General features: G+C 31.5%; 2 protein-coding genes, 1 long non-coding RNA gene and 1 pseudogene across 3 annotated transcripts in view; 2 read left to right on the top strand and 2 right to left on the bottom strand.

Annotated features, from left to right (window-relative positions):
• Positions 1-2,028, top strand: part of LOC111635095 (adenosine deaminase-like) — a 57,809-nt gene extending 55,781 nt beyond the window's left edge. Inside the window, exon 7 of the mRNA XM_023379964.1 lies at positions 1,881-2,028. Within this exon, the coding sequence (XP_023235732.1) occupies positions 1,881-2,028 (148 nt within the window). The remainder of the gene's footprint in view (positions 1-1,880) is intronic.
• A 4,821-nt stretch (positions 2,029-6,849) lies between these two features.
• On the bottom strand, positions 6,850-10,640 carry LOC111635087 (MFS-type transporter SLC18B1-like). Its single transcript, XM_023379956.1, has 7 exons — positions 10,444-10,640; positions 7,757-7,963; positions 7,586-7,681; positions 7,407-7,480; positions 7,177-7,324; positions 7,030-7,098; positions 6,850-6,954 (listed from the first exon to the last, which is right to left on the bottom strand). Exons 2-7 carry the CDS (start codon positions 7,946-7,948, stop codon positions 6,850-6,852), a joined length of 684 nt encoding a protein of 227 aa, XP_023235724.1. The 5' UTR covers positions 7,949-7,963; positions 10,444-10,640.
• A 186-nt stretch (positions 10,641-10,826) lies between these two features.
• On the top strand, positions 10,827-11,705 carry LOC111634977 (annotated as a pseudogene).
• Positions 11,706-12,203: 498 nt separating this feature from the next.
• Positions 12,204-12,927, bottom strand: LOC111634971. Its single transcript, XR_002758314.1, has 2 exons — positions 12,710-12,927; positions 12,204-12,499 (listed from the first exon to the last, which is right to left on the bottom strand). It is a non-coding gene; the product is annotated as an uncharacterized LOC111634971 (long non-coding RNA).
• Between the last annotated feature and the right edge of the window lie 3,408 nt (positions 12,928-16,335).

Below are 16,335 nucleotides of genomic sequence, written 5' to 3'. Positions count from 1 at the left end.
TCCCGCCTGCAGGAAGCGTCAGTCGTTGGCAATCGGCCTACGAGTGAGGTCATGTAGTGCGCTCTCGTCGGATTTCACTAAGCTGGAAAATGACTGAACAATGTGAGCAGCGATATTACATCAAATTTTGCCAAAAACCTTGGCGATACCCGAGCGTAAACCATTCGCAAGATTCAGCAGGCTTTCGGGGACGATCCTCGAGGCCAAAAAAAACGCGGCAGGTCCGCAGCAATGTCAAAGGTCATGTTGACAGTTTTTTCGACTTTCGTGGGATGGTGTGTTGTGAGTATGCACCACAAGGCCAAACCATCGCAAAGGAGTACTACCAGGAGGTCCTTCGTCGTCTTTCCGATGCTGTGCGACGCAAACGATCGGATCTGTGGTCGATCAAAACTTGGCAACGCCATCGTGATAACGCATCCGCCCATTCTGTGCATCTGATTCAGGCTTTCGTCGCCAAACATAACACTCCTGTGGTTCGTCACACTCCNAATTATAATAAAATTTTAATATTTATATATTAATAATACTTTAATAATATTAATAACATCTTCATAATTTATTAAAACAAACGTTCCCTCAGATAAATGTTTTAACTCATGTTGTAATCTATCATCGATTGATTGTAGAGGAGTGAAAGGTTGCTCATCTTCCATTTCCTCAGGTACCCATGTCATACTGTCGTCAGACTCCGCATAAGAAACCATTTCCAAGTTTATGTCATCACTTTAAGTGTCCTCATCTGATGTATCCTTCTTCCTTAAAGCTCACTGTGTAACTTTGCAACAGTCCCAAAGTTGTCCCTTATATGTAAGATTTTTCAATAAAGTATTTTTTATAACCAAATAATTATTTGGTTATAAAAAATGATTATAATAGATAATGATTATTTATTTCAAAATATTTACCTTTGTTTTCAATAGAAACTGTAGAGTTTTCTCAACGAATGATAGTTTCTGGAGCATGTGTTGATCAAACAAAACATAACCTAACTAAAAATGGTTGCCTAATAGGCAGGAAAACAAACAGAGCTTCTGGGCCTTCACACTACGTGGTAGCACAGTAGGAGCATTAGAATCAATAACAACAGTTTGTATATCATTGAAATGGCAGTGGCATTGACTTTAAATTCATTCTAAACAGTGATTGTCCTAAAGTTACTGTACTTGTCACAAAGTAACCCCAGTCTACAGTATATATAGATTATTGTAAACTCTCTCTCAGCAGAAGTAGCAACAGAGCTAAGTCATTAGGTCAGCATGCGAGCTGATTAGAAACTTTGTAAATCCCCTCCATAGGAGTATATATGTAACCTCATTTAACTTCATCTAACTTAGGCTTAGTTTTATGTATCATAGGTTTAGTAATATAATAAATTCTTGTTGTTGTCTGTTAAAAACCTGTCTCCTGTCACTCCAAGACACAGACACCTGTCGACTTTCCCAACCCCCTCGCCACTCGAAAAAAAGCCATCCCAAAGACAAAGTTGGTGAGTTTTACCAACTCGACGATTAGAGGGCTCTGTCCCCTCACCCGTATTCTCACATAATAAATTTTTAATTTCAACCTGTTTTTGGAACCTCACAATCCGGTACCACTTTAGTTCCATAAATATCAGATTAACTAACTTCTATTATAACTTGAAAAAGTAAAAATATTAGAACTAATTTACATCTGCCATGCAAAGATAAAAACACACTCAAACAACTTTGAAATGCTGTAATAACTAAACATCCAAAAACATTTCAGTTATTAAATTATTGCTGCATTTTAAGATTGTTTGAATGTGTTTGTAAAAATATTAGTTTGTTGGTTTTGAAATTTAAATATAACTTTTAGTGCTTTTTACTTAAAATTAATGTTAAATTTTATAATTTCAGATTTGCAGAAGATAATTTAAGTTTTTCAATAAATAAAGATGATACAACTTTAATTGGGAAAACTTTAGATGAAGAATATGACTTACTTAGAAAAATTGGCTTGAAAGAAGTTCACTTTACACGAGCTGTAAGTTTAATAATTACTTAAATATTATTAATATACAATACTATATGTAAGTATGAGATTTATATAATTAATCTCATATTTTCTGCTTAAAACATCTTCATTGATGTTATTTTAATCACAGTTATCAGTATACATTTATAAATGCATATTGATATCTGATTGTGTGTGTACTATGCTAGCCACAGACAGCCAGATGGACAAGATAGTAAAAGACTCAGTCTATTATTTTAGGGAAACTGATTTGAAGTCCAGGTCCAGATATGTTGGTTTATCCCTCACCACTAACACCCCATTGAGGGCAGGTTATATGGTGAATGTAAGAAAGTTCCATTTATTGTCTACAGCAGTGGTTCTTAACCTTTTTATACTCGCAGCCCACCAAATATTTCATAATTTTTTTGTGACCCCCATTTTTTTAATAATAATTTATATTTGTTAAATTATCTATAATAAATTGATATTTTATGAATCCATATTTGATATAATCACGATTGTATTTTCTAATTTTAATGTTACTTAATTTTATACCTTCAGTTTTAGGACTTCTGGTTTTTTTTTTTCTGTTGCATTTTTCACTGTATCATCATTGGAACTTTCACTAGTATTTTCTTCACTGTATTTTCTTTTTGAAGGTCCTAGTCTGCGATTACTTGCATTAAAAAATTTTCTAATGTTCCTTTCTGTTTTTTGCTCATTTTTACGGATTAATTATAAATAATTAAAATTAAACACACAATATAAGAAAGAAATGCACTATTATTTGATCCAAAGTTGATGCTAAAACTAAAACACCAACAACTTGTCATAAAGATTTTGCATATCTTTTGCAAAAGCATTTAAATTTTCAAAGCCTACTACTAAGCCTACTATTTTTCCTAATTATTTTTAAAATTCCAAGCATTAATAGTTTCTTAGAATTACTTTGGAAGAAAAGAAGTAAATACTGCGGTGTAAGTAGCATACAAGGTCTGTTCAAAAAGTATCGGACCTTTTTTTTTTCCGCGTAAACCAATGATGCGCGACAGGCCTCCTTCGGTGGAGTTGTGGAGGGGACAGTCATGCACAACCCTGAATTTTTTCCCGCCTGCAGGAAGCGTCAGTCGTTGGCAATCGGCCTACGAGTGAGGTCATGTAGTGCGCTCTCGTCGGATTTCACTAAGCTGGAAAATGACTGAACAATGTGAGCAGCGATATTACATCAAATTTTGCCAAAAACCTTGGCGATACCCGAGCGTAAACCATTCGCAAGATTCAGCAGGCTTTCGGGGACGATCCTCGAGGCCAAAAAAAACGCGGCAGGTCCGCAGCAATGTCAAAGGTCATGTTGACAGTTTTTTCGACTTTCGTGGGATGGTGTGTTGTGAGTATGCACCACAAGGCCAAACCATCGCAAAGGAGTACTACCAGGAGGTCCTTCGTCGTCTTTCCGATGCTGTGCGACGCAAACGATCGGATCTGTGGTCGATCAAAACTTGGCAACGCCATCGTGATAACGCATCCGCCCATTCTGCGCATCTGATTCGGGCTTTCGTCGCCAAACACAATACTCCTGTGGTTCGTCACGCTCCGTACTCTCTCCACATGGCTCCGTGTGACCTTTGGCTATTTCCCAAGCTGAAAATGCCGCTAAAAGAAACCCGAATTTAGTCGAGAGAAGACATCGTGCAGAATCCGACGGACCGGCTGATGGCCATTCCAAAAGATGCGTTCCAGCAGTGTTTCCAGCAATGGCAGGAACGCTGGGAGAAGTGTATACATTACCAAGGAGACTACTTTGAAGGGAATTAGGGTTTTGTACCTCAAAGTCAATAAATTTATTTTTGCCGACCAAAGGTCCGATACTTTTTGAACAGACCTTGTATTTGCATTTATTTCTTCTGTACTTTTTTTTAAATGCTTTTTCCGCCCTGTGGGCACTAAGAGGGCCTCTTCTTGCAAGCTCATTATGGGTTTGGCCAGGCCCACAATGGAGCTGCCAGGTGGTGAGGAATGGGGCCTGACATATCTGAATGGACCACCCCCCAAAAAATTCCTGGGGATTTTTCGACCCATTCGGATTCGAGCCCGGGTCCCCAGAGCAGTAGGCTGCCACCTTGACCACTCGGCCATCCAGCCACATTTCTTCTGTACTAACAAAGTTGTATGTAGGAAAAATAAGAAATAAATAAAAATAAATAAATATGAAAACTTTATCTTTCTTATTTCACTTTTCAATATGATATTTGGTTATACATCAATTTTCTTTTTATTACATTCTGAAGGAAATTTTGCATAATTGGCGGCCCCTGTAAACTTCTTATGACCCCCAGGGGACCGCGGCCCCCCTGTTAAGAAACACTGGTCTACGGGATGAAAAGAGTTCAAATATCTTTGCTGAGAATATAGTTTCATACAGGAAGCATTTATACATGGTCTTCCAAAAAAGAATTCTACCATTTTAAATTACTGTAATTATGTTAATTATTACATGAGAAGTATGTGTTGTAACCAATCAATAGAGTAATTGTTCCAGTTTCATCTACCATCTGCATTAAAACATCTTTTTGTCTACTGCTTCTAAGAAGCACCTAAAATAAAAATGACAACTTTACAACAGAAGACATTTTGTGTTCTGTAATCCACAAGATAGAATTACTTATTGTTCTGCAAAAGAATGTTTGTCTTAAATGTTGGATAACTTCAAAATTGGCTACAAAACTCAAAAAAATCATTGAAAATCATGTTACACAGCAATCATTTTTTATGTTAAGGTTAAGGAAATTTTGCAAATAGAAACTATAATTAACTAATAAACTGTCAGAATACATTTGTATTTATTAATTTTAAGCCTGCTTATTAGTTTTTTTAAAAGTTTTTCTTGTTATGACATCCCACAGATTGTCAATAATCAATATGTATTTGTGGCAGGATTCTGGAAATTCTTTACTTGTCAGAACCTGTAATATCTCAAATAATTGTGCCAATGCTGTCTTAATTTTAACTATGCCCAGTAACTTCAATAACTGCATTATGCCAGGTTGTACAATTTAGGAAAGGATACAAATGAATACAAAGTCTGCAAGTATGAAGTTTTTCTTCATAAACCTGATTATTAAAGCTAAACCAACTGCCAAAATATTGGGTTATAAGCTTGATACCGCTATTAAAGCAGCTGAGGTAGACAAATCAAGAATACTAGAGAGCAAAAGAAGTACTGCAATGCATCTCAAAAATAAACTCGAAATATTGTGGGTGAAAAAAAACATAACATTTGTCTTCTCTTAAATGCATTAATTAAAGACAATTCCACCCACATCCATTGAATTGGAAAGGGCATTTTCAGTAGCGGGACTTTTCATTATTAAAATAATAATCAGATTGAGTAATCGGAGTATTGATCATTTTTGGTTTTCAAAATCTTATAAAAATTTACAATAATACTTTGTATTATGCTTTATTTAAAAAACGAAAATTACCTTCTAAGATAGAAGTTAAAGCTTCTATCTTAAAAAACGAAAATTACCTTCTAAGATAGAAGTTAAAGTTCATTTTTTTCTTTAAATTTTCAACTTAATTCAAAGGCATTTTTGTTGTAAGCAGTTTCCAGCAAACTTTAATAAACTTTTCTATTTGTGAAAATTTCTACTTAATTCAAAGATAATTGTAATATATACAGTATTTTACACTGCATTATTAATATTATGATTTTGGAGGTTGCAGGACGTATTAAGTTACTTAAAAATGAAAAGTAATTAATTATATCCCAGGATCCTGGGAAACAGTTCACTTTTTTCCCAGAATCCCGAGACAAGCAAAAGTCCAGGAAACGAGAAACCCTAGGTGTAATAAGTGGTTGATTTTACACAATCATTACTAGTTTTCAAATATACCACAATCATTCAAAGCAGTTGTTAAGACCAGTACATTGAATATCATCTTAATCACAGTTTCCTCATAGTACAGTACAGTACAAAGTAACAAAGGCCACCAATATAAAAATTGTTAACATTTGTTACTTTACACTCAGAATGAATTACTAGTAATTAATAATAATAGTTATATTCCTTGGATTGTCTACTTAGAACAAATGTCTAATGATCAATGGTTATCTTATATTTATTTATTTAACAAACTATTATACAATGGCCAAAAATGTGTTTTGAGATTAGTTAAATAATAATTATAATAAACGAATCACTTAAGTTTTTTATTTGTTTTAATGATGGAGTTAATAAAATCAAAACTTGCACTAATTATAGTCTTATTTACTTATTACTATTTAATGTTATCAGTTGGTTATTATTTTCAATATAAGCATGTCTCAAAGTGATGTGATAAGTGGATTTTGCTGAATTTGACAAATATTACTATATCTGAGTTGAAAACTTTAATTAAAATATCTATTTGATAATTTAGTTACTGTGGAAGAAAAGATTGATTAAAGCAAAACTTTAACTCACAACTTCTTGAATTAATGAGTTGACTCAAATTTAAACTAATTCTAGAAGAATAATTCTAAAATTAATGTAATGGTTAATATTAGATGATGATGGTGGCCTAATTGCCTATTTTTAGTTCAAATTATTTAGTTTAATGATTAAAGTTTATCTGAAACAGGGCCAGATTAACCCACTTTGGGGTCCCAGATATTTCCTTCTTACCAGGCCCCCTCTCTCTCTCACAAGAAATAGAGCACACAAAAAAATGTAAAACAATAAATAAAACAAAACTAAATAATGTGGAAAACTAAAAACAAATCTTAAATTTTTATTAATAAAACTATTTAATACACAACAATAAATTTTAGTTTTTCTAGAAAAGTTTGAACAGTTTGTTTATAAATTTTAAATAAATATTTTTTAATTAAAGTTTTAACTTACCGCTCGAAGGAATAATTAAAAAAGACACGAAAGAGCCTATTAAAAGTAAACATCCTGAAGTCATAAAGGGTGTAGCGTATCCGCCAATCTAGAATTAAAAGAAATTTGTAAAACAACCGTTTTTTTTTTTCTTTGTTATTATGCAAATTTATTAATGATTTACCTGATACAAAGCACCACCAATAGTGGGACCAATGATCATACCAAAACCAAATATTGTTTCTAGAAGAGACTAAAAATCGAAATAAATCTTACTTTTAAAGATGACGTTTATAAGGATTATAAGACGAATAATAGATTAAATATTTACCACAATGATGGCTCTTTTATCTGAGAAATTCATAGCAACAATTGTATAACTGGCAGTAAAATATAAACTCCATCCCATGGCATCAAACATTCGGATGAGGAATGCTAAGGTTATAAATGTCTTACCGGGAGGCGACCACTCTAGAGTTCTGTGTAAAATATGCATCATTTAATTATTTTACACAGTAGAAATTACATTAGAGTAAAATTATTTAATACGTGGTTACGTACCCAAACAAAACATTAGCATAACCAGATAAGAATATCCCCCCATAGGCTAATAAATTAGGTGTTATGTGTGAAGTCTGAAATAAAATATATTGTAATTCGTAGTTCTATTTGTGTATTATATTCCTTATATCCAATAATACAATGTATTAAATCTATTACATTTTAAAATATATCTTTACCATTTTTCCACAAATAGGCGAGATGATAAATACAATAACTTGATAGAAACCCATAATCAGCCCATAAATAGTAGGGGATGCGCCTTTGTTCTCAGCCTGAAAATAGTACAGTTGTAATTTCTGTTATGTAGAACAATTCGTAAGAATGATGAAAATTAAATAAATACTTACTTCTTTGGGAAAAAAAGGAGCTAATAATGAGTAACAAGCTCCCATGGTAAAATTGCAACATCCAAATGCAATTAACAAAAATAATTGTTTGCGTGAGGTCTCCTTAATTATATCACATATACCTTTCTTAGGTGGCTGTTCGTACTGTGGATTTTCATCACTTGTGATACTTACGCTTGCTTGCTCACTCATCTTTTTAAAGGCAAACTGTAAAATTTTATTATTTACAGACGGTTTTTCTTTTTAGTAGAAAACACAATTAAATTCGTTCGAAGTAAACCACGATTTAATTCACAAGGAAAGGCTCAGAAAAGTGTCTTATGGATTTCGACGAGCAGCTGTGTTTTGCGCCCACCAAAAGATTTTGTTTTCTTTCGTTTACAATTCTATTATTTTCTATTTTTCATTATAAACTATAATGATTTTCGAGTTAATATGTGATTAGAAAAATATAGAATTATTATATATAGTTCTCATTTTCCAAAATTCTCTCTGGCAAAAATTTTACACTAATATATTGATGGATGATAGTTGTCATACAAGCATGCAAAGCGCATTGTTTTCTTACAGCATATGCACCGAATAAACGTAGGGATTATCCATATTTAAAAAGCTATGAAAAATTATACAGTGATTTACCTGATTGTCATAAATTGAAATTTAAACCAACAAGTAGAAAAATTTTAGAGATAAATTAATTTAATTCCAATAAGTAAAATGGCAATATGGCAAAAGACGTTTCACTACATCAGTTTACAGTTATGATATACAGCAGCTATTTTACTGTATTTTTTTTTATATCTAGGCACCACACTTGTGTGTATTATATTACGATTATGTGATAATAAAATTTATTATTATTATTTCCAGTAAATAGACGCATTGTTTTAATAATAATAAATTTCATTAAATATTTGTATATTTGGCTGTTTAATTAATTTTCAGTTTGTTTAGATAATGTTAATCTTTACTATTTGTGGAGTATTTAAAATAAGTTCTATTTGTTTACCGTTTTAAATAAAGATTAAACGAAATGTCTTTTTTTCTTAATTTATATCAGTAATTATCTAAGAATAAAAATGTAAATAAATTTGTAATTTTACATATGTATTACAATTAGGAAAACCATAGCTTATCTACTGATACATTTAAATAGACATAGAAATTTAATCCGGATAAAGACAAGCTATTTTTTAAACTAATTTATTAACTTTAATACTACATAAAGTATGTTATACAATTTTATTCGATTCGGTATATTGAGAAATAGTATATGGGATTAAATAATTTTGTATTTTTGACATGCGAAATTAATTTCTTCTGACACTCACATTGGCTCTACATACTTTGATAATTTATATAATATTCTGCACTATCAAAAGTAAAATATGAATGAAGGCCTACTACACTTGTCCTTTGTTTATATAGGCATAAAACATCAGTAACATGTCTTTCTTTTAGACTCCATGTCATCACTAATTATTATCATTGTCAATATCTAATAATACTGTCTGAACTCTTGCCATCTTACATTTACCTATTTTATTTGTCAATCTTTAACTTATCATCCTCTACTCACCTCTAAGTCATTATGTGCCTGTAAATATGTTGAATATGTTGTCTAAATAGTTGGAATTTCCACTTTTATAACTCATCCTGAAGTCTAATTCCCTCTTTTTCCTCTAACAGTCCATATCTAAAATCCAAGAACTAAATCTACTGACTTTTAATCTCTCTCTCTAACGTGTTCCTAACTTCTTTTGGTTCAACTTTAATCTCTCTCTATCTCATTTATAAACATAATATCAATTGTGAATAACATATACCATAGCTTCTTTCTCACTGCAAACTATAATAACTCACCTAATATTAATAACTAAAAAAAGTTATTGACTTAATCTTGATATACTCCAAAGCCATCCTAAATCTCCTTTTTTGTAACATTTTAAATCTATCTTAAGCACATGTTTAATTAAATGTATATAATTCTCGACTCCTTTTCTTCCCGATTCAGAATTCTCGGAAATCTCGAAGTCATTTTGTATTAATTAATAAAGTTTATACAGTCTTAACAGTCTTATTATAATAGTATTTATAAGTAATCCTTTAAAAAACACAGATGCGAAAATTCATCGAACTCCGTGAAATACAATTCTAAGCTTCTCCTTGTTATTCCTCTGGGGGTTCACTATACAAAAAGTCCATTGTATTGTATAAATGTGGTGTCTTATTTTTCATCAGAGAAAGTGGAACCCCGCATTTTCCACTTTCAAGTAATTGTATTCAATGATAGAAGACAAATAAGAATGATTTTTCAGTCAACATAATAGAATAAAATCATATACAATGAACTCGATATAGTGAATGATCTAATTCAGCATTATCAAAGTTCATTATATCGAGACACACACAACTATAGCTTCGGACCAATTATATAGGATGAATGACCAATGAACTCCCAATTATACAGTGGATTCTTGATATAGTGAACGATTTAGCTCAGTCCTTTGAACGTTCACTATGTCGAGAGTCCACTATTAATAAATAACAATAAATTAGTAAAAGGATATAAAGCCTTACAGATATACTGTATAAACTAATTTAAAATACCCCAAACTATAAGGCAATTTACCTTTAAACATGCATCTAAAACATAATAACTTATCCATAAGAGATATGTTACGTACCTATTTATTATTCCAGAAACAAAAATAAGCATCTTCTCTATTAATATAAATTAGTTAGTTCAAACGTCATGGTGATGATGATAAGAGATATAATTACATTATCTTGATTATTACGCCGTTAAGATTAAAATTAAATTGCTAATACTTTATATCAGTTAGTAAATCTATTTCTCAGTTGACGTAATTGATACAAATAAAACTACACCTTATTATATAAAAAACAATGCTATATTTTCTATTATTATTGAAATATTTAAGTGCTACACTCTCAATTACACAGTGAAATTCCGTTGTATAGATCATTACTGATATTTATTTGGGTATATCTTGCCAAGGTTTTATTTATTGATTTTATTTTCTTCAATATTAACTTCAAAATGGCTATTACGATTGTCTGATATTACACATATAAATTGATAGAAAATAAAATTTATTTTAGAATAATTTATAATGCATCTGCAACAGGGAGAAATCATCGGTTTACACACAGCTATTATAAAAGACCCTAAAGGTCTTCTTAATTGCGGCTTTAATATTCTCGATTATTATGAAATAAGTTATATATTTAACATTGTTAAAATCAACAATAATCAACCGATACTTTTATTTGATAATATCGAAATAACAATCAAGATGGCGGGTAAGAAAGTAAAGAGGAGTAACAGAAGAGGTACAAAGAGAACTCGTTCAGATCTTCTAGGCAAATCTGCTCCAGATTTTTGTGGCACTGCCGTAATCAATGGAAGAGTAAATGAAATCAAGCTTTCAAATTATAAAGGAAGATATTTGATTCTCATTTTCTATCCCATGGATTTCTCTTACGTTTGTCCAACGGAGATCATCGCTTTCAACGAAAGATTACCCGAATTTAAATGCATAAATTGCGAAGTAGTGGCATGTTCTACCGATAGTTATCTAAGTCATTGCGCCTGGTTATCTAAAGATCGAGAACACGGTGGAGTTGGACAAATAGACTTTCCCTTATTGGCTGACAAAAACTGTCGTATTGCCAGAGAATTTGGGGTGTTAAACGAAGCCGAAGGGATCGCTTCTAGAGCTCTATTCATTATAGACGGTAAAGGAAGAATTCGTCAATCTATTATCAATGATATGAGCGTAGGGAGAAGCGTAAACGAAACATTAAAATCAGTTCGAGCTTTTCAACAGTTTGATAGAAATGGTGAAGAATGCCTATTGGATTCGGAATTAGTCGAACCGAACTCCAAGAAAAAACGAGAATGAATGATAGACATTTAATTAGGCAGATTGAAAGATAGCAATGTTAGAGTAAAAATTCTACAATAAATTTTCTTTTTTGAATAATTTTAAATCAAATAATAAAATAAAATCTAATTGAAATTGTATAAAATTGTTATGTGAATTCTTATTATTAATATCTCTTAACAAAGTACATTTCTCAACATTTCAAGGTGTCCTGAGTTCAAAAATGTCTTCTGGGAGTCGTCATTTTTTGACTGATCGCCATATTCTCTCTTTATTACATATTAAATATAACGGCGGAAAAGATATTAAAAAAATACATACGAACATATGATTTTACAGCGTAAGATGTCATTTATTCGGAGTTTTATTTAACTAATCAATAGTTTCGTGTTATTTAATACACGTTAATGGGGAGAAAAACTCGTATTTTGCAATTCATGTGAAAAGATACGATATTAAATTCTGCTGGCACAGAAATACTTTGTAAAATTCCTCTTACTCTTTACACACAGGCCTAATCATGTACAAAACACATCATTTTAACTTGCAATAAATTTATTAAGATGAAAGTTTAGTACAGAAGCACATAGTAATATTTAGAAGCGCGCCACAATCAATTTCTTAAAATACATGTGTTTTGACTATTATAAAGGATTGATTAAGATACAAATTTTATCATAAAGGTAAGGAATTCCATGAAAAAATCAACGACCGTAAGAACAAATACATTGTCTAGCTCTAGTACATCTTCCTCCAAAACCGCTACAAAATCTTCTACATTCGCGATGGCTTCTACAACGACGGGGTGCAAACGAAGCATCGTTGCTAATAACTGTAAACATAAAACATTATATTTATTTGAAAATCAATAATAAAATAAAGTTTTCTTCATATTAATAATCATTGCCAATTTTCAAGGTGTCCCGAGTTCAAAAAATGTATTAGAAATAATTACTTTTATGATAATTTTCAGTCGTCAAAAATTATCTACGGAATTTTACAATAAATTAAATCAAAACATGAAAATAAATGAAGCACTTACTTAGATTAGCACTCATGATAATGAAAGCAATTAAAATGAATACGGGAAGAGACTTCATCTTGTTTTACTTGTAATTTTACTGATGATTACAAATTAATGTTATAGACAGAATGCTTTATATATTGAACGTCTCGTCCTCTTGCAAGATTTAACGGAAATTCCCCTTCCGAATTCTTTTAAATCTTATCTTGATTTAAAATCTTCCGGGTATCAAGGGTTTTATCTAGAACTTTATCAAAAAAGTATAACAAATATTTAAAATATAATTAATACAATTATAAATTAAATAGATATTTATCAATAGTGTTATAGGGTATCTACTGTACCAGTATACCGCAATGTACAGTATTGTCTTTAATAACTTATCCACTATAATAATATACAGTAATGCAAAATACTTCCGGTTATCGAAAACACTCGTTAATTATGTCTTTTTATTGTTAAGACATTTAAAATTACGGTTTCTAGAAATTTATTCGAGTTATCGGGAATTTGCTGTAATTTTAAAATATAATATTAAAATAATGAAATAAAAATATGATTTTAAATTGTGAAAGACTTCTGATAATCAAAGTACCTCGCCTTTTAACGTGGCGCAATCCACAGTAGACAAGGAAGGAACTCTCGGAAACAAATGAATTTACTCTTACAAATACAGCTGTATTTAAAGTGAATCGATGTATTTTTACGCAATAATTAATAAACACTTCAAAATTTATTATAAACTTTTTAATGATTAAGATAAATTTTTAAAAAAACATTTAAAATTTGTTTAAATTCGATTGGTTATTTGAAGAAAATTTTAATTCGTAAAATCTTACTCTCATATATTTTCACTGCTTTTTTAGCTTTATTACTTGTATTTGGTTATAAAAATTGAATGTTATTCGTCGGTTTTTAACAATTTATTTCTGTAATTTTTCTTCGTTTACAGTTTTTGGGAGTCCTCTACGTTTTGTATCCTTTAGTTCAAAATTTGCCGTGTGTTTGTGTGTTGGTGTCTATTTTGTTTAATATTTCAGAATGGGATGAAGATTAAGTAATAAAATTTGGCACGGTAGCTTGTGTATAAGAGGCATTAATGCTATAAAATTTTAGTGGTTAAAGGTCAAGGGGATGAGGAGATAGAAAAGGGTCATGTTACATATTTCGAGTGGGATTGAACTTAATGAAGATTTTTCTTGTTATTAGAATGAAGATTTTCTTGTTATTAGAAGGTAGAAGGTAAATTATTTTATGTTTCTTCAATATTTGCATCTTCTTGGAGCAGAAGAAGTATAACAAATGCTTCAAGTGTCATGTAATTACTTTTGGAATAAGTAGAGACTTTAAGGCCGTAGTGCCGGCCTTAATTTTAGAGTGCCGGATTTAGCCGAGTACCAACATACTTCATAATTGCCAGTACACTAACTGCTAAAGTAATATATGCAAATTAGTCATTTATAGTTCATTATCATCTTTTAGTTTGAATGCTCTTCGTGAATGCCACGAATATCGTCTTAATTAGAGTTACATAATGGCATAAGACAGAACACAATTAATTATTATTTTTATAATAATTAATAATATTAAAGTAATTTTTAAACAAAATCACGTAAGAGATGGCGCTAAAGACAATATTTATTTTATGCTAATATGCCTTAGTGTTTTTCTTCGGGAAAGTTACTCAAGTCGTTGCTACATTTTTAAATTTAAACTTGAGTATATTATTCGGGATTTCTGACGCTTTTTTTTCGTTTGTTGATCTTTGTTAAGAATCAGAAACATTTTGAGACTTGCAAGTATCATAAATACACACGTGTCCAAAACTTCAGAATGCTAACACGAATGGCGAGAACTGTGAATGAATGCAGACAAATATGGCGAGAATTGTATTATTCGACGTCGGACACAGATTAATACAAAACAACTTATATGATTTTACAAATCAAAGCAATAAAAGTAAGTCTTTCGAGAAAAAGATTCTGCAGTTGGGCATAGATGGAGAATGAGGTTACTATATTGCAGTATTTTTGTTTCTAAAGTTATTGCGGCGACGGTATGTAGTTTGCAGCGATTATGGGGGTCTAATTCTTTCTCGCTTAGGTTTGTATGTAGAGATGAACCTTAATCATTCGACTGGTTGATCTAGCCCAGGGCTTATTAAACTATGGGTCGTGACCCCATTTGGGATAGCTTAGCGAAATCTTGGGATCTCCAGATTTTAATGCAAAATATTGAAAATAATTTGTGAGATTTTGAAAATGGCACGCATTGTGTCACTTCTGGTGCAGCGAGACAACGATTTAGCAATACTGTAGTGTGAACTATAGTAGTGTTGTTGCTTTTCAATGTATTCAGTTGTCTCTGTTCCATTGTAACACAATAGTGAACTGTGGTAGTACACCATTATTGTTTTTGCAAATTTGTATATATCTTTTATTTTATATTTTTTGGGTCTCGAAAAAAATTCACAATTATAAATGGGGTCGTGAATAAAAAAGTTTAAGAAGCCCTGATCTAGCCGAATCCACAATGGAACTTGCTAAAATGTCCCTCTTTGTACCCTCAGGGCGATGGAGTTTAAAACATACTATTCGATTGGAGAATCCACGATCGGCAGCTAAAAATTTTATGCTTTCCAACTACAGTACTTGTATAATTCTAAAACGGAGGACGATTTCACATGTTATTATTTTAATACAGGATTCGGTCAACCCTTGTGATTTTTAGCTACAGTATACATGAGGTCATAAAATACAAAATAATAAATTTTAAAGCATAAAATCCTAAATGGGCAGAATGGCAGCGGCGGCTTACTTCGGCATGTCATTCTGGGGATCGGGAATTCTGTTCGGCCTACAACTACTTGGATTTTCCACGAATACTGGCAATATCCGGAACTTCAACTGAGGATGAGGTTGCTTCTTCCTCAGGATTCTGCGTTGTATTTTGGCTGCTGGACACAGTTGAAGAAGTCGCGATGACCTCGTGGATTATCAAGTGTGCAGAGAGCCGGATAGATCGACAATTATGACTTCTGTTCTGGATGATTCCCCACAACACAAGATACTAAATTGTATCTTTATAGTAAAAATCTTTTAGTTGTAGATTGCTTATTTGTTTGTAAATTTGGTCCCGATTTTAATATAAATTGAGTTTAAATTCGTATCTCGTTAAATGTTAGGTTTATTTTTTGAAAACAAAAAAAAAAAAGAAAGAATAAGTTTGGATCATTTAAATGAACGAAATGTTTGCTCTTAAGTTTGCTTTTTGAAAAGGTGAAGCTATATTTAATTTATATTTAATTTACGACTAATCCATCTTTCACTAAAATTGTCATCCAGATATTCTCTAAATACGAGACTCAATTGAGTTTCCCAATGTAGAGATTTGGGTTCGTTTCATAAATGGCATGATTACAATGAGACATCAAACACATAAAAATTGAGAATAATTTTTAAAACGAAAATACAAGTTGACCCCCCCTATAACACTGTTGATAATTCCGTGTTATACGAATTCCATATTGTACGAATTTCTTAGATTTTACAAATACGTGAGCTGTTCACAGCATGGCACATGTATTTGTAAAATCTAAGTGACTCGTACAACATGGAATTCATATAAAACGGAATTATCAACAG

Source organism: Centruroides sculpturatus, unplaced genomic scaffold (assembly GCF_000671375.1).
Source record: "Centruroides sculpturatus isolate CEXI.00-Female unplaced genomic scaffold, Cexi_2.0 scaffold108, whole genome shotgun sequence".
In the NCBI taxonomy this organism is placed as follows: Eukaryota; Metazoa; Arthropoda; class Arachnida; order Scorpiones; family Buthidae; genus Centruroides; species Centruroides sculpturatus.
This window is presented reverse-complemented; position numbering and strand designations above follow the sequence as displayed.

Coding starts and splice junctions, on each gene's coding strand:
- LOC111635087 (XM_023379956.1), bottom strand. CDS start 7,948: ATGAGTGAGCAAGCAAGCGTAAGTATCACAAGTGATGAAAATCCACAG. Junction 7,325..7,406: donor TATGCTAATGTTTTGTTTGG/GTACGTAACCAC, acceptor TATTTTACACAG/AACTCTAGAGTGGTCGCCTC. Junction 6,955..7,029: donor TTGGTGGTGCTTTGTATCAG/GTAAATCATTAA, acceptor TTTTAATTCTAG/ATTGGCGGATACGCTACACC.